This window comes from Girardinichthys multiradiatus, chromosome 10 (genome assembly GCF_021462225.1).
Source record: "Girardinichthys multiradiatus isolate DD_20200921_A chromosome 10, DD_fGirMul_XY1, whole genome shotgun sequence".
In the NCBI taxonomy this organism is placed as follows: Eukaryota; Metazoa; Chordata; class Actinopteri; order Cyprinodontiformes; family Goodeidae; genus Girardinichthys; species Girardinichthys multiradiatus.
In genome coordinates this window covers 12,899,604-12,918,555 of record NC_061803.1, presented here as the reverse complement: position 1 = coordinate 12,918,555, position 18,952 = coordinate 12,899,604, and the positions used below count along the sequence as shown (strand labels likewise).

The window sequence follows — 18,952 nt, the reverse complement described above, 5'->3', positions numbered from 1 at the left end:
CACAGCAGGATGCTGTCGCCACCATGTTTCACTGTGAGAATGGTGTGAGTAGGGTGATAAGCCGTGTTAGTAACAAAGTAAAGGTGTCTGAATACATATTTACATGACGCTTTTCAAATTTTTATTTGTAAAAAGTAAAAATTTTAATTAGACTTTATTGATCTCACAATGGAGAAATTGTCCTCTGCATTTAACCCATCCCTTAGGAAGCAGTGGGCTGCCTTTGTGTGGCGCCCGAGGAGCATTTGGAGCTAAGGGACTTGGTCAGGGACCCAGAGTGGCAGGCTTTGGGATTTGAACCAGGGTACTGGTGTTTAAAATCATGTATGCTTTTCCTTCCATTTAACAGTTATTGGCTGTTTGTGGTATAAATTTAGTGCCAGGTGTTCAACTTCACATCGGTGTTGAAGCCATGTCTTGTGACAGGTGACAAGCTTTATCCTCGCCCTTTGTCCCCCCCACCAGCACAAAGCTCCAGCTCTTCTTACTTTATTAGCTGTCTGTGGTGTTACATTAAAGATGCATGACTGTCACACAGTCTCACTCAGCATGAGCCTCCTGTGTGCGTTTGAGTTGCTGCCCGACAGAAAGAAGGACAAACGCACACACGTCGGTCGTGTGAAAGTGCCGGAGATCTCTCAAAGCCCAAATTTGTCATTTGACAGATGGATGTGGGAGGTTGCCACAGAGACTAAATGCTCCTGAGAGAGACAGAGAGTGCTGTCTGGTTGGACGGTGATAGTGAGCTTGGTGGACTGAGAGTGGGTGGGGGTTAGCCACACAGTATTGATATAATACAAGCTTTGAGTGCCCTGTCTGCCTGCTTTAGTGCTTCTTTGTACTGCTGCATATGGCTTCTGTGTGTTTTTATTATCTCAGTCATATGTGAGAGCAAGCAGATTGAATGAACAGAACAGAGTTTGGCTTGTATGTGTTAACCTCGCTCTGAAGTCTTTTTTAAATTAGCTGGAAACAAGTGTTTGTAGACAGTTTAGAAAAATTTGAAGTAGTATGGGATTTGATTGAAGTATTTTCTAGGGATGGATAAGTTTTGAAAAGTATTTATATTTCCACACTTTATCCATCCAGCCATTGTCTACATCCGCTTGCCATTGCAGTGTCACGGGCTGGCTGGTTCCCATCTCTAGTGGCAAGAAGCAGGGTATACCATGGACAGGTTGCCAGTCCATCACAGGGCAACACAGACATACAGGACAAACAACCATGCACACACTCATACCTAAGGACAATTTAGATAGAGCAATTAACCTAACCGTCAAGTTTTTGGACTGTGGGAGGAGGTCGGAGTACCCGGAGAGAACCCCCGCATGCACAGGGAGAACATGCAAACTCCATGCATAAAGACCCCTGGCTGGATTCAAAGCAGCAGTGCTAAGAACTACCCCACCGTGCTGTAGCATGGAGCCTGTGCCGGTTCGGAGGGGATTGGGGGTGTGGGGGTGGCCTGCGGGTCTCTGACAGCGTCATGGGGGGTCCAGCAGGGGGCCGTCAGCCTTGGTGGTATGTTGTTTATGTGGGTGCTCAGGCCACGTCCCGGACTGGTGGGCCCCTGTCTGGTGGCCAATGGCCCGCTGGAGGTGTGTTGGGCTGGTTAAGTGCTGCGCTGGGCTCTGGTGGGTATCCCTCCCTCTAGACCTCTCGGGACCTGGCCCCTAGGGTGAAACATAATGTACGCCTCCTACCTTGGTCCCTCTGGATCCGGATTACGACTGCTGCGGTAAACTGGTGCCTGCCCAATGTGTTGGGGGCCCTGGGGGTTCTCTCCTGCTTGGTGCCGGGCGGTTTTGCTGCCAGGGGGACCAGTTCCCGGGCTAGGCCTGCGTGACTGGGGGTGGCGGTGTGGCTGGGTTGGGGGACTCGGTGCCCTGCTACTCCTTTGCCTAGCTGGCGACCTACTTCTGTGCTGGGTGTATGGCTGCCCTGGGCTGATGCTTTATGTCTGCGGCCTTACAGAGCCGGGTCTACCTGCTGCTCTTAGGTGCTGTGAATTGCAGTCCCTCTATCGTTCCTGCTACACTCACAAATGTACACTTCCATATGACAAACGCGCACTCACACACATCCACTCAACACAAACACACGTACATACTCACACCCACGTACCAACACAATTACTTAAAATGGTTGAAGGTCCTACAAGCACAAGTTATGATAACATCAATGTGGCCTGCCTACTCTGATGCTAAATTGAATCCGCAATGAATAAAGTTATTCACCCAATTAGGATACTGTCTTGAGGTATCCTTTTTGTAGAGCAAAACTGCCCTGGCACATGTAGGACACCATCTGCTCCAAATGGTATGCCTGAAATGCTGCGTTAGGACATGTTTAAAAAAAAATAAAAAGGAAATTTAAGCACAGCACAGGAGCAGATCTGCACTGGGCGAGTACAGTGATACTCAGTTTTTTTTTACTACAAAAATATTAAAGGGCTAAGAACTGGAAATGTAAGTTTAGAAGAATATCGGATTTTGACATGTAAAATGCGTAGGAAGCCTAGAACATTAAAAGATCTCACACACATCCTTCTCTCTGTGTGTGTTTAAGAGTTTGTGAAATCTCCCTGCTCGTATCAGTGTCCTAATTGGTCTAACAAGATTAATGAGGTGAACTAGATTCTTCTGCTCTCCCTCCTCCCATCTTTTTGTTGTCAGGGCGGGGAACCTCACTGAATGCATGTGTCTGAACACACACAGCCGGTTAAATCTAAGTCACGCTACAATCCATTTAACATGGCGCTGAGGTGGATGCCATCTTCCACCATGGTGCCTGGAATTTTATTGGTGCTAAAATGGTTAATCAGTTACTGAAAACTAATGAATAACTCAAGTTTTCTCTAGTTTGGTCAACTAAGAAAATAAAAAAAGATTCTCTTCAGCAAAAATTAGTTTATTCTCCAATCCAAATGAATACAGCCTAAATGGAATGTTTAAGGCAAGTTAATTATAAATGTAGAAAATTACATTACTACTCTAGGAATGGAGAGTCTGACGATTCAGTAAAAATAGCCAATTTTTACATGGCATTGACACACATTTCAAATCTGCAGTCGGCAACAACATAGCTTCCCAACTGTTGTTTTAAAACAGCATTACCTTAATAAATGTCATGGTTAGCTCTTCTTTAGCTCTTACACACCATGGGTGGAATTCCTTTTTTTTTTTGTAGTACTAGAGGCCTTTATTTTCCTCAGTTGTTTTGACAGTAAACAGACAAGAAAGGGTGGAGAGAGGGTGATGACATGCAGCAAAGGTCACCTGGGTCGATAGTCGAACCCATGACAGCTACGTTGAGTTTGTGTGAAGAAAAAAAAACTCGTTAAACCATATATTTAAAGTTTCTAATCTAGACTTTTGTAATTAACAGAAAATAGAAAACATCACTCTCACCTCTCTTCCTTATTCAGTGATATTAGAATTTTTGCTAATATCACATATATTTAACCGATGATACACTTGGCCCTGGCCTTCAGTGTTTCACCCTATTTTCTCCTAGACATAGCTACTGACTGAGCTTTTGCTGTGACTAACTATATGTGCTCTCTCTCATATTCTAAATTTGAAAACTGGCTCAAAGTTTATCTGTTTTTTCTTCTTAGATGAAACCACTAAAGGAGCTACATCCATTAACATTTACTTTTCCTTCCCATAGAAAGGACTCCTGGATCAGTGCTTCTGTGTTCTTTTTGCGTCTCTGCTCTGTTCTCTCAAACCCCCAATCAGTTGTGGCAGATGGCCTCTCACACTGAGCCTGGTTCTGCTGGAGGTTTCTTCTCCACTGTCGCTACATGGATGCTCAGTATGAGGGATTGCTGCAAAGTCAACTCCAGTGACTATCCACTGTCTCTACATGCTCATTCAGGAGGAGTGAATGCTACAAGTCACTGACTGGATGCAATCTGCTGGGTTTCCTTGATTAGGAAGACCTTTTATCCAATCTGAATAAATAACTGAATCTGACTGTACTGTTCAATGATTAGGATTAATCGGAATGTATGTACCTGACTTGAAATCTGTATGATTCGTTTGAATTGACTTAGCCCATTTTAAACCTTTCACACAATGCAACAGGAAACAACACTCTCCAATTATTTTTTACTTCCTCCCTCCCTGCTGGGCGAGTCAGGTTTAGCCTAAACCGGCTCAGTTATGGTTGAGGTGCAAACACACCCTCCATTTCTGCTACTTCTGCGACCCCTTCTCTTTTCCAATGGTTATAATCAGTCTGACAGAGAGAGGTAACCACATCCTTGTGGTTTTTAGTATAACAATGGTCACTAGTGAGCTCTAGATGGACAAACTTTATCAGTTTATTATTTTACTTAGTGCCCCTACACATAGCCCATTCTAAAATGGCCAAACTCTTACACTCAGTAGTTTAATCTGACCTCCCCAACAACCCTGCACCTTTCCAAGCCCTTTGTGAAGTGCCTTGAGACGACACGAGTTGTGAATTGGCGCTATATAAATAAAACTGAATTGAATTGAATTTAAATGAATTCAAACACAGCAGTACAAAGTAGTTTTGTTCCTGGTGCAATAATTGAGTTGAAGAAGATGCAGTGACACATGGTCTATGACTTTTGAAGTTTGGGTTGCAGCTTTTGATTTTATGCATTTCAGAATGTGTTCAGTTTTCTTTAATAGTGTCGCTTTTCTTAAAGTTGAGTCAGGTCAGGTTTCGGTGCTCACCTCTGGATTAGGTCTGCACAATATGTCACTAATTTATCAACACAGTATCACTGTACACAGTATGCATATCGCAAAGAACTGTTTGAATTGCCATAAATGTAGGCTAATTATTTAAATACCATCCATTAAGGCTCTCTGTGTTGTACTATATGTGGTAACACTTGTTGTTTAATGCACCATTAAAATTGTTTTAGAACGTATAGAGGTGGCAAGGTGTTTTAAGGCCTAAACACTAGATGTCATATTGTTATTGCAACATTCACCAATATTACCGCATCATGCAGGTTTTAAAATTTCAACCATGTAATTATCTTGATTATGTTTTTAATCAATGCCAGATCCCGTTTACAGTGATTGTTCTCTTACGCACAATGTGATGTCACTTTTGCTCATAGTACATAAAATGAACGCTCACAACGGAAAAGCTAAAAAAATATTAAGCTTTACAAAAAATGTGGGTCGCAAGTCAGCAAAATAACTGATCAGAGCATCTTTAGTCCTGGTGGTTGTCCTAGTGACTGCTTAGCAGTAAGCCGGAGAATAAAGAACTTGCCTAAACGACATAAAATCACATCTTGATTTTTTTTTTTCATCTGTTTTATTTCTTAATTGCTATACGCCCTGGTAAATCCTCTAGATGAATCACTCATTACAGGCGTTATGTGGTATGTGCTTCGGTTCCAACTTATTGTTCCTGCAATTAAGGCTCAGGTGTCCTAGTTACTGTTACCTGCTTAAGCAATGATTGAAAACACTGCACATGCTTTGTGTTTGCTTTATCCGCAGTAAACTGCTTCGGGGACATTTTAGCATGACTTGGTTTATGACACCCCAACCAGAAAAAGGTGAGCTGAGCAATCCCAGAAATAAAGGAGTAGAAGGTTGAATTGTGTGTGCTGTACCCAACTGTGCATGCCATGAAGCGTGTTTGCACAATATTAAAATCCTGATTTTGTTATTCAGTTATTTTGTGATTCGGTGAAGCACAGTCTGCTTTATAATTATATACATTAACTCTTTTTTAGTTGGGCTTTTATTGACAAATGTCCCGTTTGCATTAAAACTGCACCCTGAAAAACATCACAGCTTCCTTTGGTCTCTCAGCAAGCAGCAAAGATGAGCTTTGGTATAATTTGGGTGTGTGTGCACTGCTCCCCAGCTGAGAGCCCTGTTTTTGTTGGAAGCCCAGTGTATATGGATTTGTGTAATAAAGGAGCCTGAGTGTTTTCCAGGATTTACTGGTCCTTCTCAAAATATTAGCATATTGTAATAAAGTTCATTATTTTCCATAATGTCATGATGAAAATTTAACACTCATATATTTTAGATTCATTGCACACTAACTGAAATATTTCAGGTCTTTTATTGTCTTAATACGGATGATTGTGGCATACAGCTCATGAAAACCCAAAATTCCTATCTCACAAAATTAGCATATTTCATCCGACCAAAAAAAGAAAAGTGTTTTTAATACAAAAAACGTCAACCTTCAAATAATCATGTACAGTTATACACTCAATACTTGGTCGGGAATCCTTTTGCAGAAATGACTGCTTCAATGCGGCGTGGCATGGAGGCAATCAGCCTGTGGCACTGCTGAGGTCTTATGGAGGCCCAGGATGCTTCGATAGCGGCCTTTAGCTCATCCAGAGTGTTGGGTCTTGAGTCTCTCAACGTTCTCTTCACAAAATCCCACAGATTCTCTATGGGGTTCAGGTCAGGAGAGTTGACGGGCCAATTGAGCACAGTGATACCATGGTCAGTAAACCATTTACCAGTGGTTTTGGCGCTGTGAGCAGGTGCCAGGTCGTGCTGAAAAATGAAATCTTCATCTCCATAAAGCTTTTCAGCAGATGGAAGCATGAAGTGCTCCAAAATCTCCTGATAGCAAGCTGCATTGACCCTGCCCTTGATAAAACACAGTGGACCAACACCAGCAGCTGACACGGCACCCCAGACCATCACTGATTGTGGGTACTTGACACTGGACTTCTGGCATTTCCTTCTCCCCAGTCTTCCTCCAGACTCCTTGATTTCCGAATGACATGCAGAATTTGCTTTCATCCGAAAAAAGTACTTTGGACCACTGAGCAACAGTCCAGTGCTGCTTCTCTGTAGCCCAGGTCAGGCGCTTCTGCCGCTGTTTCTGGTTCAAAAGTGGCTTGACCTGGGGAATGCGGCACCTGTAGCCCATTTCCTGCACACGCCTGTGCACGGTGGCTCTGGATGTTTCTACTCCAGACTCAGTCCACTGCTTCCGCAGGTCTCCCAAGGTCTGGAATCGGTCCTTCTCCACAATCTTCCTCAGGGTCCGGTCACCTCTTCTCGTTGTGCAGCGTTTTCTGCCACACTTTTTCCTTCCCACAGACTTCCCACTGAGGTGGCTTGATACAGCACTCTGGGAACAGCCTATTCGTTCAGAAATTTCTTTCTGTGTCTTACCCTCTTGCTTGAGGGTGTCAATAGTGGCCTTCTGGACAGCAGTCAGGTCGGCAGTCTTACCCATGATTGGGGTTTTGAGTAATGAACCAGGTTGGGAGTTTTAAAGGCCTCAGGAATCTTTTGCAGGTGTTTAGAGTTAACTCGTTGATTCAGATGATTAGGTTCATAGCTCGTTTAGAGACCCTTTTAATGACATGCTAATTTTGTGAGATAGGAATTTTGGGTTTTCATGAGCTGTATGCCAAAATCATCCGTATTAACACAATAAAAGACCTGAAATATTTCAGTTAGTGTGCAATGAATCTAAAATATATGAATGTTAAATTTCCATCATGACATTATGGAAAATAATGAACTTTATCACAATATGCTAATATTTTGAGAAGGACCTGTATTCTTTTGCTTGTAGCTAGAGTATTAGCAGCCACAATATTCAAATGTTGCTGTAATTATACTGTTGCCACGTTCAGTTTATAAACCAGCACATTCATTTTTATTTTTTTCCAAAACAACAGCAAGTAAAAAAAAACACATTTACAAATGTTCCTTCTGACAAAGTCTGTGAATGCATCTCTATTAGAAGCACTCTGGGCAATATTTACAGGCAATATTTGCAATGTCCTTTTTGGCATTGTGTCAGTCTTTACATTAGTATGGCCTCATTGCCTTTAGCTTCAATAACTCGACTACACTGACACGATTTCTACACACCTTTTGTGTTTTAGTGCAAAAGATAGATAGTTAGATAGATAGATAGATAGATAGATAGATAGATAGATAGATAGATAGATAGATAGATAGATAGATAGATAGATAGATAGATAGATAGATAGATAGATAGATAGATAGATAGATAGATAGATAGATAGATAGATAGATAGATAGATAGATAGATAGATAGATAGATAGATAGATAGATGGTGATTCTCTGTTTTATTAAAAAGAAAAATAGAAAATATTGAACACTAGGCGTTTTAATACCTTCTCTATTTTTAAACTTCCATTCCAGCTACAAGATTCCAGTCTTTTGGAGTTCCCAGTAATTTAATCCCTGATTTAAACTGTTTTTGGGTTGGGTCCTGGTTCTTTGGCAGTCCAAACTCTTAAGAACTGATTGAAGTCTAGGCATTAACTTGCATCCAGTTCAAGTACTTATAGGAAAATAAGTATGATGGAAGACCTGCCTGGATTCAGATTTAGAACAACTGACACCATTTTAGTAATAACAAACTTTAATTAAGATTTAATTCTTTTGAAGAGGTTGGTAAATTTCTTTTTCAAATAGAGAAATAATATATAAAACGTTTCTATCAGGAAAACATCACAATAAACCTCCTGTTATGGAAGAAAACACTCTTCAAGGCAACACATGACTCAAGTGGGCCTCGCACTGATGATGGGCAGCTTTCGGCTGCCGTGCTCCCTCGGGGAGCCGAGCACTAAATCGATAATGGTGCTGTCCATTTGCTGCACTCTGTTCAAAATCAGTCTGAGTCCATCTTTCTGCTAAAATCCCCGCTGAGATGCGCTGTTATGCAAGGGGTTACATTTGGGGATTAGCACATCATTTTCAAGGGTAGACATCAAGAATCCAGAGGCATTTATAGGTCACAAATCCCATGCTGTCCTGTGTTATACTTACAACAAAGGATTTTTGAATGCTGGTCCTTACATCATTTGTAAGGACAAGCCGTATATTTAGTTTGAGTTTGAGAGCCATTCCTTTACATAAAATACAGTTTGAAGACATTTCACATAAAAGCACATGATGTTTTTAAATTTTATTAATATTTTGTATATTTTGTAAATTGGCATTTGATAGTGCATATTTCCTGAATAAGTTGCAGGTAATATGCCTGTATTAAGAAAGGGGTATAAAAGTTTATTTAGCATTTGTTTGTGTTCTTTGTTTCTCATGTTCTGTACTGCCTGATGGAAGTGAATGTGTGTGTTGCTGCCTATGTGTGTGTCAGTCTCACTGTTGCATAAGAGGATCTGCATGCTGTCCCAGAGCTTAACGAAGGATTTAAGCCTCTCTTTCTCACTCTCTCCTGTGCTCTCTCCTTCCTGAGTCGTCTGCCCCTTTAGCGCTCTGTTACACTCGCTAATCTCTGTAATTGCATGTACATTGCATGTGGCTTGTGTAACTGCAGTGTATGTTCCATGTGTGTTTGCAGATTGTCTATTTAACATTTAATTTTTTTGGATTTATTTGCAGTGATTCACTGTAAAGTCAATGTAAAGCAGAGTTTTGCTATTAGTTTGAAACAAAGAAAAAATATGTATGGCGTTTCCAGTTAAAACTGTTATGAGCATCTTATATTAGCGATTAGCACTATCGGTGCAATCTTTATATATTCTGCAGAGAATTTAGTCCTTTGCCTTTAAGGGATATTTCTGGTTATTTGAAGCAATTTTTCTGGGAATTTATTATCAGTAATAGTTCCCCTAGGTGTAGTAAACAGATGCCATATCTTAATGAGTTTGTAGAAAAGTAAAGAAATCCTCAGAGAGGTGGGAGGATAACAACTATTATGCTTGTTCTGCAGTTTTAGCTGATCTTAGCAATTTAAAACAAATCAAACTGAAAATGTTCTTATCCATGAAATACAACAATATATTTGCAGATATTAAAAGTTTCTAATTTCAAAAAACACCATTAACTTGCAGATTACTCAGCTGTCTGTGTTACAAGGCAGTTACCTTCAATGAGGCTGCTGATTTATCAGTTTGCTCTAATTCCACCAAGATTGGAGTAATTTTTTGCATTTTGTATCAGGCTATCAGCTGTGCAGAGGCATTAGAGATGATAGATTCCTGTGCTTTTCCAGGTCTTGTATTTGTTTGTAAATTATCCCGTCGAATTTACCGTCAGCTGATCATGTGGGCTTATACATCCGGCAGCCTCCGCCAATGTATCTTTGTGTATTGAAACAAACGGCATCAAACTTGATATTAGCCTTTCACCGCTCTAAGGACTTCTTCACAGTTCTAAAACCCAACTCCAATATGACGTCTGTCTACATTGGTTAGCTTTTGATAAGAACTTCATAAAAAATAGAACTATCACTTTAACTCAGATATTTCTGAAATGTTGCCATCATTTCCAAATCCAGCATGTTTAATGGTAGACTTAATGATTTAGTCTGTTAAGTGTTGTCCTGTGAATACCAGCCCAATAAGGTGGTGGTATTAAGGGCAATAATGAAAAGGGTGAAACGAGCTCTGGCATTACTGAACAGCAAAACTCACACACATGGAATAAATTCACACAATTTCTTAAAATACAAGAATTTATTAACAAAAATAAGTCAACTCAAAGTCAAACATATATCAATCAACAAACTCTTTACTATACTAGAACAATCCAACTAAACTACCAAGCAAAATGAAAGAATAAAGAAGACGAACTATATACAATGTGAACAATTTAATCAAAGATGGTTGAAAACCATGACTAATAAAGTGATGCAACATTACCATGCAATGTTATTCATGTTTGAGACCCAAGGATTATCTTGAAGAATCTGGAAATGAAGTGAAGTTAGTCCTCGAACTAACTTGGGCAATAATTGGCATACCTTCAAACCACCATTCACAATGCAAGATCACATAAAACATTATTTTAATAAAATAATATTTTAAAGAATGATTTGGTCAATGAAACCAACCTTCTGGGTGACTAATTCTCAATGGTGTTTAATTAGCTGCCTTTATTTAAATAAATAATATTTAAGGAAATATTATTTAGGAAATATTAAAATAATATTTAAGGAAATATTAAGTTGAACAAAACTTAACTTTTAGGGAAATATTATTTTCCTATATTGGAGACTAACATCCTTTCTGGATAAATGATCCTTAATTTGGTGTTGACAAAGCCTATGGGCTCATAAGATGGCGGCGAGTCACGTGTTACCATAACTGTTAGTGATTGGAGCTAATAGGAAACCTATAGCTTGCTACCTGTCCTTTAAAGTCACACATATACCTTTAAAATAGTATCAATTAAGGGATCAAGAGGCATAAGCACTGATGGTGCTTTATGGCCAATCTGTGTTTAAAAACCACCCTTTAAATAAAATTGTCTTAACTTTAAAAACCCAACACAGAATACATAATTAGCTGAACAGCTAGTCTGCTGGCACTTAGCTGAGTTTTCTCAACACAAACAAAACCCAAACGTCATTAAACAAACATTATTTAGATAATTTCATTCTAAACTAATCTTCTCTGCCCAAACACCCCCTCTTATGTGAACCATGCTGAAGAAGTTGTCCGTCCTGGTCATCCACATGTGGACTGAACTTGGAACATGGAAGGCGTGCAATGCTGTGGTCCCGATGCCTTCTTCTCCAGGCCATGGGAGAATATCCGCTTCAATTAGGGCTGCTTCTGGAGGCCTCAGAAGAAAGGTCAAGCCACGCTTGTCTTTTTACTCTCTTTTTATGAGTGAATGCCAGGTAGTCGAACAGCAAATCGATACTTAACTTTATTGCCTACGATCGGTGTGATTGTAGTCACTTTTGGATCCAAAGATTCTTTTAAGGCCTTCAGCTGACCCGTGGTCTGCTACCTCCATTAGCCGCTGTCCGCAGCCTGGAACGAGACCGAGCAGAGAGGGGGAACGTGCTTTTGGGTCAGAGATTCCAGCTCTGACTCCTCGTCTTCCTGGGCTGTGTTAGGAATAGGTTAATATGATGTGGAAAGGTGCAGAGGTTTATACAGGAATTTGTGTAACGTTTCAGAGTCCATGTTAATCCATGTTTCACTTCATGGCTGGGGTCTCAACACTGTTTAACACTCAGGAAAAAAACTTAGTCCTTCCTCCCTTAGTTACACCTTCCTCTCTGATGAGTTTTATTCAAGCAGCCATGTAGTGTAGTGTGTTCACTGACAGAACAGAGATCGATATTTGAGTGTCCGACCAACCGCTACTCCTTTAGGCCAATTTCGCAATGTGAATGAATACATTTACATTGTTTTAATACAGGTAATTAACTTTTATATAACTAATATCTTTGTTGTCACATCCTTTGTCTACACAACTGTTGTGAAACAAAAAGTGTTGATAAGTGGTTGCTCTTTCTTAAATAATTTATTTTGAAGTGAAGTTTACTATACTTTCATTGATATCGAGACTATAACCGCTTCTCACAAAGCACTTGAGTTAAACACCTTCTTCCTGCCTTTGTGTAATTTTTGCAACGACTAAGACATCATATGAATAAAGTTAACCCACCGCTGTTATGCCTCCACTAAGGGAGATGCACAGAAAGGTTGAAATGCTGTGTGTTGTTACAGGGAATTAGTAAACGCTTTATGTATTTCTATGTACAGGGGTTGGACAATGAAACTGAAACACCTGTCATTTTAGTGTGGGAGGTTTCATGGCTAAATTGGACCAGCCTGGTAGCCAGTCTTCATTGATTGCACATTGCACCAGTAAGAGCAGAGTGTGAAGGTTCAATTAGCAGGGAAAGAGCACAGTTTTGCTCAAAATATTGAAATGCACACAACATTATGGGTGACATACCAGAGTTCAAAAGAGGACAAATTGTTGGTGCACGTCTTGCTGGCGCATCTGTGACCAAGACAGCAAGTCTTTGTGATGTATCAAGAGCCACGGTATCCAGGGTAATGTCAGCATACCACCAAGAAGGACGAACCACATCCAACAGGATTAACTGTGGACGCAAGAGGAAGCTGTCTGAAAGTGATGTTCGGGTGCTAACCCGGATTGTATCCAAAAAACATAAAACCACGACTGTCCAAATCACGACAGAATTAAATGTGCATCTCAACTCTCCTGTTTCCACCAGAACTGTCCGTCGGGAGCTCCACAGGGTCAATATACACGGCCGGGCTGCTATAGCCAAACCTTTGGTCACTCATGCCAATGCCAAACGTCGGTTTCAATGGTGCAAGGAGCGCAAATCTTGGGCTGTGGACAATGTGAAACATGTATTGTTCTCTGATGAGTCCACCTTTACTGTTTTCCCCACATCCGGGAGAGTTACGGTGTGGAGAAGCCCCAAAGAAGCGTACCACCCAGACTGTTGGATGCCCAGAGTGAAGCAGGGGTTGGATCAGTGATGGTTTGGGCTGCCATATCATGGCATTCCCTTGGCCCAATACTTGTGCTAGATGGGCGCGTCACTGCCAAGGACTACCGAACCATTCTTGATGACCATGTGCATCCAATGGTTCAAACATTGTATCCTGAAGGCGGTGCCGTGTATCAGGATGACAACGCACCAATACACACTGCAAGACTGGTGAAAGATTGGTTTGATGAACATGAAAGTGAAGTTGAACATCTCCCATGGCCTGCACAGTCACCAGATCTAAATATTATTGAGCCACTTTGGGGTGTTTTGGAAGAGCGAGTCAGGAAACGTTTTCCTCCACCAGTATCATGTAGTGACCTGGCCACTATCCGCAAGAAGAATGGCTTAAAATCCCTCTGACCACTGTGCAGGACTTGTATATGTCATTCCCAAGACGAATGGACGTTGTATTGGCCGCAAAAGGAAGACCTACACCATACTAATAAATTATTGTGGTCTAAAACCAGGTGTTTCAGTTTCATTGTCCAACCCCTGTATATTCAGATGATCAGCCGCTTTATCTGACTAACTGCTGCAGATTAGGTGTGGGAATGGCTCAGTTAATTCAACTACATCATGTCTGCTTTGGAACTTGACAGCTCTTTTTACCAAAGGGCAGAGTGGAGTTAATGGGAGAGCTTTTAAACACAAGGTGTGAATAAAAAGTTCACAGAATCTAGTTAGCATATCACATACAGATTTGCATTCAATAGCAGCGGTAAATGAGGTCCATAATGATGCTGGAATAACAGTTATAAAGACAATGTTGCTAATGGTGATAATGATACTAGTGCTGGTGAGAAGTGTAATTCTAGAGAAGATAATGACCTCTTATGTGTGGGTTGGTGTGTTTGTTTGTGCTGGAGGCCAGCCCCTTCTGCTGCACTCGCTGTTCAGTGGCATTTTTCTCCCTCTGACTTACTTTTGCTTTCTCCCCGTCTTTGTCTTTCTGCAGATCGACTTGGAGCCAGAGGGGAAGGTCTACGTGGTCATTGATCTGTCTGGATCCACCACTGAGGGTAAGATCATAGCAATGCGACATTTTACTGTTGCAAACAAACAATAATACCAGAAAGTCATGTATTCTCAAAGCTGTGTTTCTTGATAGGAGTTATACCAGCAGTGTGGAATTAATTGGAAAAGGATAGGCTGCATGTGTTTTACTTCTGTTATCATTTTGCATGTTATTGTGGTTATTTAGTCTTAAAAAAATCTGGATTCTTTGACATGTCATTTTAATTCAGTGCCTCATTTCCCCCCAAGCAGAATAAAAACAATGTGCTTATATGTAAAATATCAACTCAGCCTAAAAAATCTAAAACGTCCCTCAGTCCCCTAATAAGTTGCACAGCAAAGCATCTGTGCAATTTGGATGTGTGTGTGCTTCTCCCCAGCTGGAAGCCCTTACTACTGCCTTTTTTCCCTCTCAAACACAATAAACATATTACACACATACAGAAATCTAATTGTAGCCTAAAAACTTCCCTTAGTTTACCAGGACATTGTGAAGCCAGCCAAGCTCCAGCTGGGAGCCCAAATCCATTCCCTTATTTTTCCCTCAAGATTCCTAGACAGGTGCTCTCTTGGGAATGTACATTACTATTAGTTCATAAAGATTAGATGGTGCTTGCTCATTCAAAGCTAAATATGTTAGAAAAAGAGTTTTAAACTCTTTGATCCACTGCAGTCTGTAGTATCATCAGTATTATCAGCATAGCAAACAAAATTTGTCCCATGTGATCAATTATTCTAAAAAAAGTATTTTTATTTACACCGTATATTTTTTTTACGTAAGAATGAATGATGCTAGGTGTAAATTTTATGCATGTGGATATGCTATAAATATTTAGACAAAGATAACATATAGCTGTGCTGAAATCTACCCTTATGTGGTAACTTGTCTACTGTATAGATAATAAAGCTGTCAGTTAGTACTGAATCATATAAAGTTAATAATTAGTTTTAAATTAGTTTGAATTACTTCTAGCGCTGGTTTTGTCTGCTCATCAATTGCTTTTTGATATATCTGGTGAAGATATGTAAAAAAGCCATAAAATACACTAATCTTTATTATGGCGTAATCTCATAAAAATCCAGCCTTTATTTTATACATAGTGGAAAAAATCTTACAATAATGTTTTCATTAAAATCACCAGTGCCACAGTCATTGGCATCTGCAACTGCAGTTACTATATTTTCATCAACTGCCTTTTGAAAACGTCATCTTAGCCTTATTTGACAAGGGCACACATATCCTGGTTAAAATCCCTGTGGTGTATTGGAATGTTTATGTTTGTAGGACAGAAAATAGTTTTTTTCTTTTATACTCCTTAAACAATAATAAATAGAGCATAATAGTTGTTAAGGAGACTTGGTGATACCAAGATGCTTTAGAGATTTTTTTACCTCTTTTACCATCCTCCCCACTGTGTTTGCACCAAGACAAACGTCCGCCTCCAGCATTGTTTGTCACAGTTCCAGTAGGTTTAAACTTTGGTACTGTTGCTCTGACTGTCGATATGGGCAAGCAATTTCAAGTATTTATTTATCTGCTTGCGATGATCAGCACACATCTGCCTCATTTCAATGCCATAATCTTTTGTCTTTCCTATTTTGAAGAGTGGCAAAGAGAAACTCAAAATTAATACAGGTTGTACTTTAACTCCGAATTGGGTAGTGAGGCAAGGTCGCTTTCATGTCCATGGCTTGTTTTGGCTGCCACCAAGTGGTTGGATAATACAAACTTAACAAACATCCTCAATGAGGATACTTTTCAGCTTGTTGCAGGGCGTCCTTTAATAATGGCCTGCACTCCTAAAGAGCTCCAACATTCCCTAATCCATCCTTATTATTCCTTCTTTTTCCATCTCATGTTTGCAGTAAATAAACATGTAAACATCCAGAAGGCCTCTCTCGGTCCACACAAATTCCCTTGGTCACATGCCACCCGATAAGAGCAGTTTTGGCCCTCACACGTGCATCCTTGCACCTGGTTATAAATAGAAACAGTTCTCTGCCTTGCACTAAGCGTCTGTGAGTTTTTTGTGATGGTGCTTGGATAACCTGAGCAGAGGAGAGTGCAGCAGAGAGGCCTGGTAAATTGCTGCACAGAATATATCTGTTCAAAAACAGACAAAGAGAGGGGACGAGAAAGCGAGCATATTCTTAAAATAGTAGGTGATATTGAACCAGGCATTAGCACACTCACACACACACACAGCAGGAGCAGCAGCAGACACTGGCGTCCATGTCTTGGCCTCCTCGTGGATGATTGGCCACTCTGCGGTGACCTCACAACCCACTCTCCGCCCACTCCTGAACTTTCTCTCTTCAGTTCAGCTGGCTTAGGAGCTCGTCATGTTAATGCATGCTGATAAAAACAAATGGTGTGTGTGTCTGAGTGTGTGTGTTCCGGTGGAAAGGATGGAAAGGAGTAATGGTTGCAGAAACGGACGGTGAGAAGTAGAGGAAGAGGTGGTATTTTTAGCAGATTTATTTTTTTCCCCTGGTGCAATCTGTTCTCTACAGCTTTAGAAACTGGATGGACATGTTTCTCTACTTCTTTCTTCTTTTTCCTCCCCTCTTCTCTCCATCTTTCTACATCTGTTGTTCCCAAGATGCACACACTTATTATATCACCTAAATTGAGTATATTCAGAGAGATTACTTCTGCAAATGCTACAGTTAATTATTTGAATTTGACAGGAAAACACTAATTGCCTGGGATGGTTAGTAAACCATTGTAGAAATGGAACAAACACAATATACCTGGACTCAAAAGGATAGAAAAATCCTTTTGGGTAGTGTATTACAAGGTAGTACTTCTGTACTACAGAAACCTTCAATTCTTTTGTTTAATCAGGTTTGTGTGTAGATTAGGTGGCCATCTTTCTGCCTGCTAAGGTTTATAGTGTAGTTATTTATATTCTAAATAGAAGAATCCATTGTCTTTAAAGATCTGTGTTGATATAATTAAATTCTCAATCTGAAAGCTGTCTTTTGAAACATTTTATGGCACTGCATTACATTGGATGCTATTGTTTGGCTGCTTATAGAGCAGGGATGTAACAATAGAATACACAATACTGAAGAATCCCCACTTTTATGTTTGCATGTATAGAGTACAGATTTCATAATTCACAAATTGTGTTTGACTGAATCTGTAATCAGTGCACAATATATATGTGTGTGTGCCAATATCTAAGCTGGTCGTAATGCCAAAAAAGCATTGAAAATGTTCACTTTTGACTTTTCTAAAATAAAAAAAAGTGCCAGTACTGTGAAGTTGAGTTTTACATGATCTCTGGTTGTAGATTTATCAGTTCAGGTTTGATCATCCTAAATCATCTGGGATGCTACCAAGCAGCTACAATTTTAGCACCCAACAGTTAGTGAGTCGAAGAATTGTCACACTTTGTGTATGAAAAGCTCGCCATCAAATAAGATTGACTGATTGTCATCAAGCCTGACGAGCAGTTTTTCAGGACAACATCAATATAACTTGGCAAAGCCAGAAAAATTCCCTTTCTTTCTTCAAAACCAGAGTCTCAATCTTAGAGGCCAGGTGAGGCGACTGTGGCTCAGTGGGGAGAGTAGTCGCCTTGCAATCCGAAGGTTGTGGGTTTGATTCAAGCTTCCTCCTGCCACAGGGGCAAGGCACTTAACCTCAAGTTGCCCTCTTGAGGTTACATGCTTTCTGAGATGAATTTCACTTAAGGAGGGGAAATATTGTGCCGTATTATTAGGTCTTGTGGCACATATTTTCTTTTCATGTAATGAGGTTTATGCGGTACTCAGGGAATACAGATAATATTGGACAATCGCATCACAGGCTTTACTGAAACTTCATTGTCCTTTGAAAATCCATTTTGTTTCTATCAAGCCACTGCTTTGATTTTGCTGTCAGCTACTTGCATGTTTTTGTTATATTTGAACATGCGTGTGTCTGTTTATTTGGCGGCCATCACCCAGATGGTCGTTCTTCGGGTCTGTCTCCAAGACAATAACTCTTAGCAGTTGTTAGGCCTCTTCTCCTTTACTACTCTGTGTGTGTGTGTCCAAGACAGATGGATGATGTATTATGTAAAGCAAAATGATTTCCGTAAGTCTATTTAGCTGCTGTTCCCCTCCAGCCAATATGCATCACATACAGATACTTGAAAACATTTTTACACACACAAATCCACATGCACAAAGTCCCTAGACATCCTGTCTGTAATCAAACTCTGAAGAAGTTCAGCAGTAACCACATCTACAGCACACCCTGGAGAGAGATGCTAGGGGAGTGAAAGAAAGGCTAACTAGGACAGGAGCGCCGAGGGAAGCAGTGTGTGTGGGAGTTAGAATGGAGGTGGTTCTCTTGTCTTAAGGTTACTCTTGAAAAGCATTTATCTTTTGGGGGGATGCAGAGAGGAAATAAAGAGGACTGGTTGGATGGTGTTCATCGAGGAGGAGTATTTTAAAATGCTGTCCTTCGTTTTTGTGCCCACACACGGCAGTATAAATAGCTTTGCACACGTATATATGCATAGGCCTCCGGTAGGTGTGGGGTGTTTTTTGGTAGGGGGAGGAAGGGTTGAGGAGGATGAGAAGCCGTTGAGCGATTAAAGGTCCTGAGGAACATAATGCAGAATCCCTATTTGTACAAACTGTTGTACTAAGAATAAAAAGAACGGATGGAAGAAAGTT

At 40.4% G+C, this 18,952-nt stretch overlaps 1 protein-coding gene across 2 annotated transcripts in view; it reads left to right on the top strand.

Annotated features, from left to right (window-relative positions):
* The window catches only part of prkcea (protein kinase C, epsilon a), a 57,767-nt gene that overhangs the window by 16,690 nt on the left and 22,125 nt on the right, over window positions 1-18,952 (top strand). For both annotated transcript variants that reach the window (XM_047376942.1, XM_047376943.1), the window contains exon 2: window positions 14,220-14,283. In XM_047376942.1, coding sequence (XP_047232898.1) covers window positions 14,220-14,283 — 64 coding nt within the window. The remainder of the gene's footprint in view (window positions 1-14,219; window positions 14,284-18,952) is intronic.